The sequence below is a fragment of the Lates calcarifer genome, linkage group LG11 (genome assembly GCF_001640805.2).
Source record: "Lates calcarifer isolate ASB-BC8 linkage group LG11, TLL_Latcal_v3, whole genome shotgun sequence".
NCBI classification, from domain to species: domain Eukaryota; kingdom Metazoa; phylum Chordata; class Actinopteri; family Centropomidae; genus Lates; species Lates calcarifer.
The window spans coordinates 3605744-3618522 of NC_066843.1; the positions used below are offsets into that span (position 1 = coordinate 3605744).

A 12779-nucleotide genomic window follows, 5' to 3' on the forward strand; every position below is an offset into this window, starting at 1 on the left:
TGGTTTTTTTTCTCTTTATTCCTGTTGTTGTGCCTGCATTTGACACGTGGATTTGTGGTTTTTAAATCTAAGCACCGCCTTTTTCACCCAAATCTGCCTTCTGATTGGCGGAGAGTGGCTCTCTTCTGCCTTACATGGACCAATGAACTTAATCCACATCCTAGGACGACAAAAAGGCACGCGACATTTCCAAGGAAGGACCTCATATTTTGTAATAGCGGTCTTTACAGCTGCTATGTTACAACACACGACCACAAATATCAGTTTTAACAAAAAAGCAATTCATATTTCTTGTAGCGTTTTTGACACTGGATCGACGCGGTTACTGTAAATCCACCAGTATGGCTTTACGATCATGATTTAATTCACGAAACTCAATTTAATTGTTCAGGCTTAATTTCTGATACCAATGGGGTCCTTTCACAAAGCCAATTTTCCTGACGCGACCTCTTTTTTCCCTTTAAATATAGGTTTGATTTCTGAATGAAAACACGAACTAAACTCACCTGACAGTCTTTACAGGTGGGAATGGGATGCTGGTGATGTTACAGCTGTCCCGGAGCGGAGATACACTGGGATGATACTAAATAAACAATAATGACTTGATATCTCCAGACAATTCAAGATACCGTTAGCAAACTCTGGGAGATAACACCCACTGCACGAGAGGGTTTAGTGATATTTGTCAGTAAAACCTTCATCTTATATAAAATCTACAGCTAACAGAAAAACGCGAGCACCATTTCCGGGCTCGTGACATCGGCTATAGTGGAGCGGGACGTCGGTGTGAGGGGAACGGGGAGCGGAGCGGTGTCGCTTACCATACCCGGGCTGGTGGACGACAGCATGGCTGCGGGAAAGGGAGCAGGGAAGCCCGCCTCGCTGTGGGACAATATGCGAATACGGTTCATCGTTTGCTTCCTTGGAGTCTTCGTGTGTTACTTTTATTACGGAATATTACAAGAGACAATGTAAGTAACGGTTAAAACTCCGAAACAAATGGTCGGCTGGTGCGAAACTCAATTTAAAAAACCTGCAAGTTTGATGTTTGCTTGCATAATGAGATCCCCCTGATCACCCAGATACCTTCCCTAATTATTACTATTTTCATATGGTATAGATTGATATAGCTGCAGACGATTATTAACAGAAGTCAGAATATGCTAGTGAGTCCAAACTATTCTTGTTTTATGCTAATTTGCCCTTGTCGACGCGATAAACAACATCGACCTTAAATCGCTAGCTTTTTGAATGGAATTTGGTGGCATTCGGTTGTTTCTGTTGTTGAAAATGCAGTGTTGTCCGCTAAAACGTTGAGTATATCTTCTCTGATTCTAATCCACTGTATTTATTTGGGGTTATTATCCCCCATAGATGGAAAATACTTTTATTATATGTCTAAAACAAACATTATCTTTCATATTTTGATCAAATTCATCTGTAACAAACCACCAAGCCGTTATGGTTATTTGTGGTTTTCTAGAAAGAGTAAATGAAGTAAGGGGAGCATGACACAGATGGTATGTTGTTGCCTAAGTCACTAGAGATGACGGCAATCATATCTGGTTTCAAAATGATGACTTGAAACTCCTGTCTCTGGTGAACAAGTCTTTTGACAGCCTGAATACTTGACTTCCGTTACAAATTGTGATCAGATAGTACTGTCGTCACAGTTTCCTAAGAGTTATTTGAGTACAATTGCAAACTAACACCAGCAAGCGAGACAGGACCTAAAAATTCTTGGTCCTCAAATAAAATGTCATAACCACCTCACCACTCCGCTGTAATTTAATGCATTGTGGCCTCTCCTTTATGAAAGGCCTTTTCACAGCTTGGAGACTGATGAAAGCACTCCAGTCTTTAACCTCAGTGCCCACACTCCTGCCAAGAAGGCCAGTGTACTTCAGTTTCACATTCACTGTCTGCGATCTGGTGCATTTAACACAGTGTTGTTTCACTGACTTTTCCAGCACTCGGGGTGATTATGGTCAAGGAGACAAGAAGGAGAAGTTCAGATTTGCGCGGACACTGGTCTTCATTCAGTGTATTATCAATGCTATCTTTGCTAAGATCTGTGAGTATGTGCTGAAATAATAAAAATGGTTTTAAAATCATCTATTATGTCTGAAGTTGTGAAGTTATACATATATTGTTGATGATGGGTTTTATTAAAAACATCTTTTTCTTTATCAACAGTGATCCAATTTTTTGAGGGCTCCAAACCAGATCACACCAAGAACTGGCTCTATGGACTGTGTTCCCTCTCTTACCTTGGGGCCATGGTCTCCAGTAACTCTGCCCTTCAGTTTGTCAACTATCCCACACAGGTGAGTCTCCCCTTTTAGGTGGGGCAAAGTAAGTTAGTTAACATGATTTCTGGGGATTTTATATCAGTTCTGCTTGGTGTCCTGAAACTTATCTTTTTCTTATGATAGGTGTTGGGGAAATCCTGCAAGCCCATACCAGGTAAATCTGATAATATAATTTTGGTTTGCATCTTGCTCTCGGTCTACATATCATCTGCATACAGTGTATCATCTGTTATCACTTATACAGTCTATTACTAAACTGATGTCTGAAGTAATATTTGCTCTAAAATGTGCATTTCCCACAAATGACAGTGTAGGTATAGAGAAGGACTTGTGCTATCCTCTGCTATGCTCTGTTTCAATATTGACTAACTCCTGAGCTGCCAGGTTTCATAATGTGCTACTGTACATATGTTCAAAGTTAAGTTACCCATGTGTATAAGGTTCTTGACAAACAAGAGAGATTCTGATCTCTCTCTGAACTGATCTAGGACAAATAGAATAAACAAACTCTTTTCAGATGTGTGGAGTTCCGAGCAGAGTTGTAGCAGGTTAGGGCATGTTCTGTTTGTACATTGAAGGTTATGTCTCATTGCTCACAGCTTGTTATCTCCTCTTACACACATGTACATAGACATACATACATTTTTTCCACCATCCATATGTCCCACTCTCAGGGGTGTAAGCCTGATACTGTATCCAGGCTGAGATTAACTCGCACCACAGATATGTTACACTGGTATTCACAGCTTAAAGTGATCCATCATGTTGTTGTTGTGTCATTCCAGTGATGATCCTTGGAGTTACAATACTGAGGAAGAAGTACCCACTGGCTAAGTACCTGTGTGTGCTGCTGATTGTGAGCGGTGTGGCTCTGTTCCTCTACAAACCCAACAAAAGCTCAGCTGTTGCAGATGACCATGTTTTTGGCTTTGGAGAGATTCTGCTGGTGAGATAACATAGATTTACTCTCCATCCATTTCACTTATATCACATTTATTGACATATGTTGTCGATCTATCTGTGTCTCCTCACTGTATCCATGGTTACTGGGGCATTTTAATGACATCTGTCTCATGGCTTGGTGGTGTGTTTTGGTGTGTCATAGCTGGTCTCTCTGACATTGGATGGTTTGACTGGCGTGGCCCAGGACCACATGAGGGCTCGCTTCCAGACGGGTGCCAATCACATGATGCTGAACATCAACATGTGGTCCACTCTGGTGCTTGGACTAGGTGAGTTAGCTGTGCTCTCTGCCAAGCTTTTGTATAATTGAATATGTGCCATCGTGTGCCAGGAGCATGGAGTGTGTTTTTTTTTTTTTTTCCCAACCAAGACTTCATCAGGCCACTTCACTGACTGGCACATCTGCAGCCAGAGAGGAGAATTTAATGAGCAAAATCACCTTGGTATGGTTCAGTGCTGCCAAAGTATTGTGCAGTGCAGTGAACATCCTGTTGCAGATCTTTCTCTCTAAATCATTTTCAGAGAATGCTGAAAACAAAGAACTAATTATTACTATTGCATTGACTGTTTTTTAAATAACGATCTGTTTATAAATCTATTAATTGTGTGTGGTGTATTCTCAAAAGGTTATATTAGTTGTGTTGATTTGTAACGCCACAATAAATTTTTACAAAGACCCCAGGATAAATAACTGCTGTAATGTAGTTGCTAATGGCAGTCCTAATAAGCAGAGAAAAAACCAATAAGAGCTGCGTTAGAGGCTGTTTAATAAAAGGTGAACACTGTTCTCTCAGGAGGACTCACTTCTCTCAAAACTCATTAATTCATTCAAGGCAAAGTTTTCGGTGTTATCTTTACAGATAAAGAATTCAGCACCTCAAAGCCCTTGGTTCTGTAAGGAGGTTGCTATAATATGCTGAAGAGTAAGGCACATAAAACAAATGCAATATAATGAGGGGCCTTCTAAGGTTAAGCGCTAATGGGCTGTGTGATAAAGATCAAAAGGTCAAAGCCGATATGAGAACTGAGGGACTTTTATCATTCTTTAAACAAACTAATTGGCAGTGCCTGCTATCTCTGAGTACGTTTCCATCTCTCCTGAACATCTGCTTCTCACTTTCACAGGCCATATTACATAAAGAAAATACAATGTTTGTTTTTCATGAGTGTCACATTCAGCTCTAGGCTTTATTAAAACACCCTCAGAGGTCTTCAGTATATGCAGTGAAAACTACACATACCCAGGTTCACTCCTGCTACCTTTATTAGAACTCCACCTTTGATAGCTTTGATGTGCTGCAGCTATTTCCCAAGATACTAAGGTATTCATATATCTCCACTCCTACGAACCTCTGACACCCCCACACAAGTTTCACCTGACTGTTATTACTGTATTAATCCACTTGGTGGTGCCATATGCCCACACTATAAACACTGTGATCTAATTTGCTCAGCACATTTCAGTCAAGGACAATACAACTAAGGCAAAAAATGTGGCATTAATATCAATCACTGAGTTATGTTTTAGAAATGACATTAATGTTATTATCTCTCTGTGGCTGCTTTTTTTCCACTCTGCTCTCAGCTGTGTTGTGGACAGGGGAGGTATGGGAGTTCCTGAGTTTTACTGAACGCCACCCCAGCATCCTCTACAATATTGTTCTGTTTGGTATGACCAGTGCTTTAGGCCAGGTGGGTGGATGGATGAAAGAACTGATGTGGTTGGTGTGGTTGTGTAAAGTAATAGGAAATATACCATTGTATTGCATTGTGAGAGAAACAGTACTCTGATAAAAGTCTGGGAATGAATGCTTAGAGAAGACCAACTTCTTGGCAGTGTGAATTCAAATTACAGTCTTTAACTATTTTGTTTTTACCCTCTACCAGACCTTCATCTTTATGACGGTGGTGTACTTTGGGCCTCTGACCTGCTCTATCGTCACCACCACAAGGAAATTCTTCACAATCCTTGGCTCTGTTATTCTGTTTGGCAACGTCATGAGTACGATGCAGTGGGTTGGCACCGTCCTAGTTTTCCTTGGTGAGAGTTAATTCTGGTCTTTCTTTCCTCCTGCCTTTACTCAAAAGATCCCATGTTTCTCTCATGAATACAGGGTAAAATTGTTGACAGGTTTTAACTCTGTCAAATGGTTGCAAAAACATGGCTGAATCCATCAACAGCTGTAGCCTGAGACAGTTACTGTGTGTGTTTGTAATAACAAACAATTAGGTCCAGTTGGGGAATACTTAAGCTTCCCACACAAACCATTTGTTTGACTGGTAAATTATGCATCGAGAGTATAGCTGAAGGGGAGTTAGTAAATTTAATGCTGACATAGCTAGAGAAGATCCCAGAGTCTTTTTATTTCTTAATTTTAATGTTTTTATTGGTTAAACTGGTCGTTCCATTGGTGAACTCCAGAGTGTAAAATAGTGTCTGTTTAGCTGCTGAAGCTTTCCTTTGCTCCTTAATCACATCTTTGGTTTTCTCACCTCAGGTCTCGGATTGGATGCTAAATTTGGCAAAACCCCCAAGAAGACAACACACTAAAACATCTGGAGCACATGAGAGAAAGACAGAAAACATTGCAGGAAAAATGCAAATACTCTATAGCCAGTATCTTATTTTCATAAGACATCCTGTACAGGCATACTGTATGTGCCTATGTGATTTGTTCAAGTACAGTCAGATTTTTAACTTAACTGTATTTAAGAGAGAGTCGTCGTAGTTTTCAACTCCAGCTTCTGTTGTGTACTGCTGATATACTGAAGAGAACGTTTTACCAGGGATCAAGTTGTGAATGAGCTGCGATGAGCCACTAACATCTTTTTTGACAACAAGCTACTCCACAGTTTTGTGGAGGAATTTGGACTGGCTGAAAGTCGCAGGTGGAAAAGAAAGTATGTAGACAAATCTTTATTGTTTCTGAAACCAGCTCACCTCCCTTGGATGGAAGTCAAACCAAACAAAGCCTAAGAAAACACATTTCAGCTAACTCAAGAACTTACCACCAAGTAAGGCTTGGTTTACAAATTGTTGCTTGAATATGTACTGTTATCACATATGTAGTTTATTTCTTGGCAAACATTTGGCCAAGTATCATGCCATTTATGAAATATAAACGATTGTATGTAGCCTGTTGTGTTATGTCCAATCTTACTATTGAATTGTTTTTACTTTTATTTTCTACAAGTTGAAAATAACTTACCATAAAAAGGGAATTGTGTTATTTCATGGTGATTTTTTTTATTTATTTCACAGACTACACTTGATTGGTTCAAATCAGTTAGTTTTGCAGCAGCAAGCAGCAACAAACATGCATCTGATACAATGTTTAGATCTCTCTTTTTGAAAGCCATGGTTGTGATCACCAGTGGAGGAAAATAACTCCATAACTCCATATATTTACTCTAGTACTGTACCAATGTACAAATTTGAAGTACTTGTATTCCATTTTCTGTACCTTTATGATTGTACTCCACTACAATTCAGAGGGAAATACTGTACTTGCACTACATTTATTTTACCTTGCAGATGAAAATCCTTCATACAAAATATAATCAGCTAATAAAATATTATGGATTATTATGGATTAATCACCTGGCAGTACATAAAGTAGCTGTAACTAATATACTAATGTATATCATTCTGAAATGGGCCAGTTTGTATAATGAGTACTTCTACCTTTGGTCCATTAAGTATATTTTGATGCAAAGTACTTTTACTTTAGTGAAGTGTTTTATGCAGTATGTTTGATTTAATACGGTATTTCTACACTCTGGCAATGATACTTTTACTTCAGTAGTAAATCTTTGTACTTGTACACTACTGGTGTTGGGTACTTATAATAAGAGTATCAAATTTGCCCAAATTTGATCATATTTGCCAAAGTAGCACAGCTTCAGGGAATCTGCACCTCTGTTGTCAACAAAAAAACAAAAACAAAATGAAAGACTCTAAAATCTGAATCTTTTCAGGGAGAAACACACTGAAAAACAGACCAAACACAGGTGGAATAACAGACAGTTACACTTAAGGATTAGAACTGATTGAATTTCTTGAGGACAAGTGTAGTTCTCTTCTTGTGTGATGATGAAGGGAAACAGCGCCACCTGCTGCCTGTTTTAAACAGTTCACCTTCTCACAGTGACACAAGAGACAGAGGCTGTAAAGTATGTCTGTTATCTCCATCATGACACTGTTGTCATTGTTGAAATCAACTGGTTGTATGTGTTTTTAATTAAATGTAGGCATTTCAATTATCCCCCCAAAAAACATTAAGCTAATGTAGCCTCAGTTACCATGAACGCTAAAACTTGATAAGAATTATTAAAAATAACTACAGTGTGTGAAACAGGATTAAGTACACACATTACATTATATATTATTTATACAGTGGTTAATGGAATTATAATAATGAAATGTTTAATATTAGTGTAAGAACTGATTTAGTTTTTTTGTTGAAAACAAGTGACTGTGGCGACATTTCAACCACTTTGATTTTGCCCGAACAAAATACTGTGTGGAATTCAAAACTGAAGCGACACAGCAGCATACTGATGAAACCGTGCGAAATTACTCGATTTTTATTACATGTAGTGTGGCATAAATGTTTTACACACCACATATAATAATTAATAATGATGTGTTTTTGCCGCTGTGGGTCAGGCAGTATGTGTAGCATCCTATCTGCGTTTCCTTGGCCTTTTCTTCCGCCCGATCTCGCAGATTAAATTGCACACACCGTTTTGGCAAGACTGTTGGTAATCCGTTTATTTCTGTACAAACTGTGATAAACCAGCCCTCTCAAACGTCCAAAATGTTCGCCACGGTCCGCAAACAGCTTAGAAGCCACCCAGCTGTAAGTATGGTTTAGTTTTATTCAATAAAATTCATATTAAAGGGCTTGTTCTGAAGTGGGATCATCTGAGAATTTTTGTAGCTAACTTAGCTTAGCTAAACTAGTTAGCGTTGCTAGCCTCGGCAAGCTAGTCCTCTGACTTTGACCGCGCTGACTTTGAGAAATTCCGATAATTACACAGAGATGCCTCATTGTTTAATTTAATATCTAACTGTTGTTGATTAATCCACATTCTCCCTGTTCTTCATGTCCCAAGACTTTTGGCAGTTGATGCTTTGAAGTCAGTTCAGGTCACGGCTTCACTCACTCACGATAACAGCTGATGGTTTAGCTAAAGAGGGGGTCTGCCGTGCTGGAAATAGCAGCTACTAGCTGACTGGGTAGCGTTAGCAACCAGCGTATCTATGTTGACTTTTACTTGAACTTCATATTTTTTTGAGTCATATTTGTTCTGAAACGTAAATACAACAACAGCCATAGTGCGTACAAGTAAATAATTACGCAGAAAGAATACATGTAATGATTAACATCACCAAAGTTATTTTATAGGTAACACTTCGTTTGTAGGCAGTTTTGCTCTGGTAATTTATGCAGGGCAGTGTTTTCAGTAAATACAATCTGTCAGCAGTCTCAGTGTGTTTACTGTTATAGTTTTTACCTTGAGCTGTGGTAGTTTGTCCTGAAGCTGATGAAGATTTCTTACCTTCCTGTCTGTCATTTACAGCTCATCCCCCTCTTCATCTTCATCGGTGGAGGAGTAACCATGTCCATGATGTACCTTGGTCGTCTGGCCTTGAAAAACCCTGACGTCTGGTAAAGACTCCAAGTCATGACACATATCACTTTGTTGTATCTTTACTTTTTCCTTTCAGTAATGAGATTTTGAGATGAGAAACAGTGTAAGGACGCTGACAATGTTTCTGTTCAGATATTGTGATACTTGAATTTATTAGTGTTTGTCTGTGAACGTCTCTGTAGCATCTTTTATAATAAGCCACTGTTTTCTTCTCTACAGCTGGGATCGCAAGAACAACCCAGAGCCCTGGAACAAACTGGGCCCAAATGATCAGTACAAGGTTTGTCTCCCTCAGTACTTGTGTAGTTTTTCTGTGCTGAAGTTGTTGCTGAAGGATGTAGGTGGTTATAGTCAGGGATCATAGTATGGATCTTTGCCAAACTTGCTGCTGAGCTGTGGATTATTTTCTCAGTTGGATTAATCAAATGACATAATCTGGTTAATGCTGCCTTGTAGTAACAAATCTGATGAAGTCATTATCTGTTCACACTTGATTGAAAGTAACAGCAGGAGTTTAACAAGACAACGAGAAGGCAAACGAATCGCTCAAGTATTCAGAGACAAATACGTTACTTAATCAGAAGAAGATTTTTATGAATCATCTTTTGAAATTGAATGATTCTACAGAGGGGAAGTATGGCAGTATGCAGTGCCAAGTCACCTGAATATACATGTTTGCCCTTCAGATAAAATGTGTGTTTTTTTCTCAGTTTTTCACAGTCAACATGGACTACAGCAAACTGAAGAAGGATCGTCCTGATTTCTAAACATCACATCTGCTGGACCAAAAGCACAAAGATGAGCTGATCCGCACAGCCCCATTTTGGACTCTTGGAACCTTAGGGATGCAGAGGCTAAACCCGCACAATGATTCATATTTAAGTTCCTCATTGCATCCCATTGGCTTTTTGAGATGGTGTCTCTTATTTCTCTTTTTCAGTCACTCTCAATAAAGAGAAGGAGTCTTTTCTCCTCCATACAGAGAAAAGAACCAGTTTCATTTATTGTCGTTTTATTTGTGGGCACTTTGCTTTTTCTGTGTCCTTGATCTTGAGTCATGTTTTAATTTGTATTGTCACTCTTGAAAAGCATATCACATATGGTTATTTGCATTACCACTCAAACCGCCTTCCACACTGTTTACAGTCATGTCCTGCTCTGCTGTCACTATTCAGGCTTTGCTTTCACCTCATCTCACCTTCGTCCTGCTTTGACCCAGCTGATGGTGAATTGTGCTACACTATTCTTGGCTGCTATCCAGAACCTTATCGGTATGGTGGGGGCAGACTTTAACCTGGTCACATTTGAACAGTGTGCTCCCTCTGGTGGCAACTGTGGCAGTCCAGAAGATGTAGTGATAACCACTACTGAAGCTGCCCAGTGTTACCTCTGCATAGTTTTCCAAGGTTTCAAAAGATGCTACAGTCGTAGACATTAAAGGGAAGAGTGAGACAAAACATGTCTCTCACTGCAAAGGTCACATGATGTTTGTTTAAAGCAATAACGTTCATGTGTAACACGGAGCAGTGGAAATAGGACTCTGTTACGGGACATACGGAGGTGTTTCTCCTTATAGAATGCCATCGCTCTCACCCAGATGAGTTTGTAAATGTCAACAGGTCGCGCTTTTCCATCTGCAGTGTGGAGAAATGCGACAAGGATGAGCAGCCAACGCAGTGCAGAAAATGTCAAGGAGACCTTCATATTTGAATAGAAGCCCACGTCTAAATCTTCACCCAGCCTCTTCATCGCTGTAATGATCCACACGCGTATCTCGCCTTTTTTTTTCTTTTCACCAGGGGAAATGAAAATGAACTTTCTGGCACAGCATGTAACAGTTTCAATTCTTTCAGCATGTTCACCTTGTTGACTCTGAGCACTCCACCCCCCACCCAAATAACTTCTATCATATTAGTATATTTAATAAGTTCTTGAAAATGGGAGTAACACAAAAAATGCCTTTATTTTCCTGAGCTCATTTATCTGCTGATGTAACCTGCTATTTTCATCTTAATGGAAGCAGAATGAAAGCAGGTGACCTGCTGTGTGGCTGGACATCAAACACTGGTGGCTGAATGACTGGTGGGGAAAAAACAAACAAACAAAACTGATAAACCCAAAAAAAACCCAAAAACACTTTCTGTCTTATTTCATGCTGCCATTGTCGGGTTAGGGGCTATAAACTTTCTGTCATTGTGTAGACTTAATTATTTCAGCCAAACAAAATTAGTCTGGAAATGTCAAAAGAGATCAGTGGAGTTAACATTTTTTAAATTTAGACTGTGACAATACTTCTGCCAAGTAGGAAATTTATATACTTTCAAAACGTTTTACAATTTTCGTATCAGTGATTTTGTAAATCAACTTTGCTACATCTGAAGAATAAACACCCTCAAATTTCTGTTGTCTGTCCTGACTTTTTAAAATCATCCTCAGATTCATCCTCCATGATTGTCTCAACAATATTTCACAGTAAGCTGCTGTTATTCCTGGAGTCATGATGCTAACATGGAGGAAAAAAAAGAAAGTTTTTTTTAGATATGACATGAAGTATTTTAGTCAATGGCCTAAGAACCATTTCATGTTAAAGAGCACCTTTATTTGTGTTTACTTTTAGCTTTAGAGATTTTGACTCAGGATAATTGTTACAGCTCGGAGGAAATAGATTTTCTTTGCACGTCTCAAATGTTTTGTCGACATTAAAGCTCTGTAGCTACAGTCTGGTCCATCATTATTGGTCGTGGAGCTTTCCAAATCATCAAACCAGATAACTGTCAATACTGAGGGTCAGCTTTTGACAGACAGCTGAAGGGTTCAGAGTTCAAATGGCTTTGTGGCAGTGAATTCTCTGAGGGTGCCGGCTGAACACAACTGTAGAGCCAATCTGACCTGCATCTTTACCCTCCTCCTCACGACCCCTGACCCCTCTGTTGAATCCAGCTCCTTTCTGCCACATTGCAAAGGTAACATTGAAAAAATAATGAGGGAAAATAATGTGGGCTGAGGCGGTTGCTGCTGCTTCAAATTGTCTTCTAAAGGTCATGCCAAAGGTCAGGGAGTCCAGAAACAGGGAGTGCAGAGACTCCTGCACCATTCATACTAACAAAGCATCTTTATAGTATTTGTGTGAGAGAGAATGATTAGTAAACTTCATACACCTGCTTCATCTTACAACCACATACATGCATCGACATGTTGATGGTTAAGTTTTATTGTCCATTTGAAAAAAAGCCATATTATTGTCATGCATAATATGGCACGAGACAGTTTTATATTCTATGTAATGAACACAGAATGCGCCTGTCACTTAAACATACGGAATAGAAAAGTTGAACATGTTTGCAGAAGCTACACATAAAAACACCCTTATTTAAAATCCAGGAGAAAAAACACTAATATTTTTCACCCACGTTTATCTCTATGTCAATATCGCCTCTGTAATGTCTTAGTTACCTCTCAATTACCTGTCTGTTTTCACTTAGTCACGCAGACATACACACTCACAGATGCATTACTGAAGGAATAAACTGCTTTCCCTCCCCTGCTGTGAGCTGTGTTGAGTAATGAGTCAAAGCCTTTCTCCCTCTGATTCTCGCAGAGAGTGTCTCTCATTTTCTGCCGCTTAGTGTTGGACTCAGAGCTGCTCTCCACTCGCTCTCGCTGTGTTTCACCCCACCTTTGTCCTTTGTTTTTCCTCTTTCTCTCTCTCCCTCATTCCTCCTCATTCCAAGAGTTTTACTTTCAGGAAGCTCAGACATGGAGGACACACACACACACACACACACACACATACACACATCCAGCAGACAGGGAGCCTGTTGTGGAAGTTTTATTCCAACAAAATCA

The 12779-nt window shown here is 39.5% G+C and overlaps 2 protein-coding genes across 2 annotated transcripts; both read left to right on the forward strand.

The window, feature by feature from the left end:
- Positions 1-419: 419 nt before the first annotated feature.
- Positions 420-6505, forward strand: slc35b1 (solute carrier family 35 member B1). Its single transcript, XM_018672206.2, has 9 exons — positions 420-971; positions 1971-2074; positions 2197-2327; positions 2436-2466; positions 3098-3258; positions 3418-3544; positions 4861-4967; positions 5163-5316; positions 5774-6505. Exons 1-9 carry the CDS (start codon positions 847-849, stop codon positions 5824-5826), a joined length of 993 nt encoding a protein of 330 aa, XP_018527722.1. The 5' UTR covers positions 420-846; the 3' UTR covers positions 5827-6505.
- A 1464-nt stretch (positions 6506-7969) lies between these two features.
- ndufa4a (NDUFA4 mitochondrial complex associated a) lies at positions 7970-9924 on the forward strand. Its single transcript, XM_018672207.2, has 4 exons — positions 7970-8137; positions 8862-8950; positions 9153-9213; positions 9644-9924. Exons 1-4 carry the CDS (start codon positions 8096-8098, stop codon positions 9698-9700), a joined length of 249 nt encoding a protein of 82 aa, XP_018527723.1. The 5' UTR covers positions 7970-8095; the 3' UTR covers positions 9701-9924.
- Positions 9925-12779: the final 2855 nt, after the last annotated feature.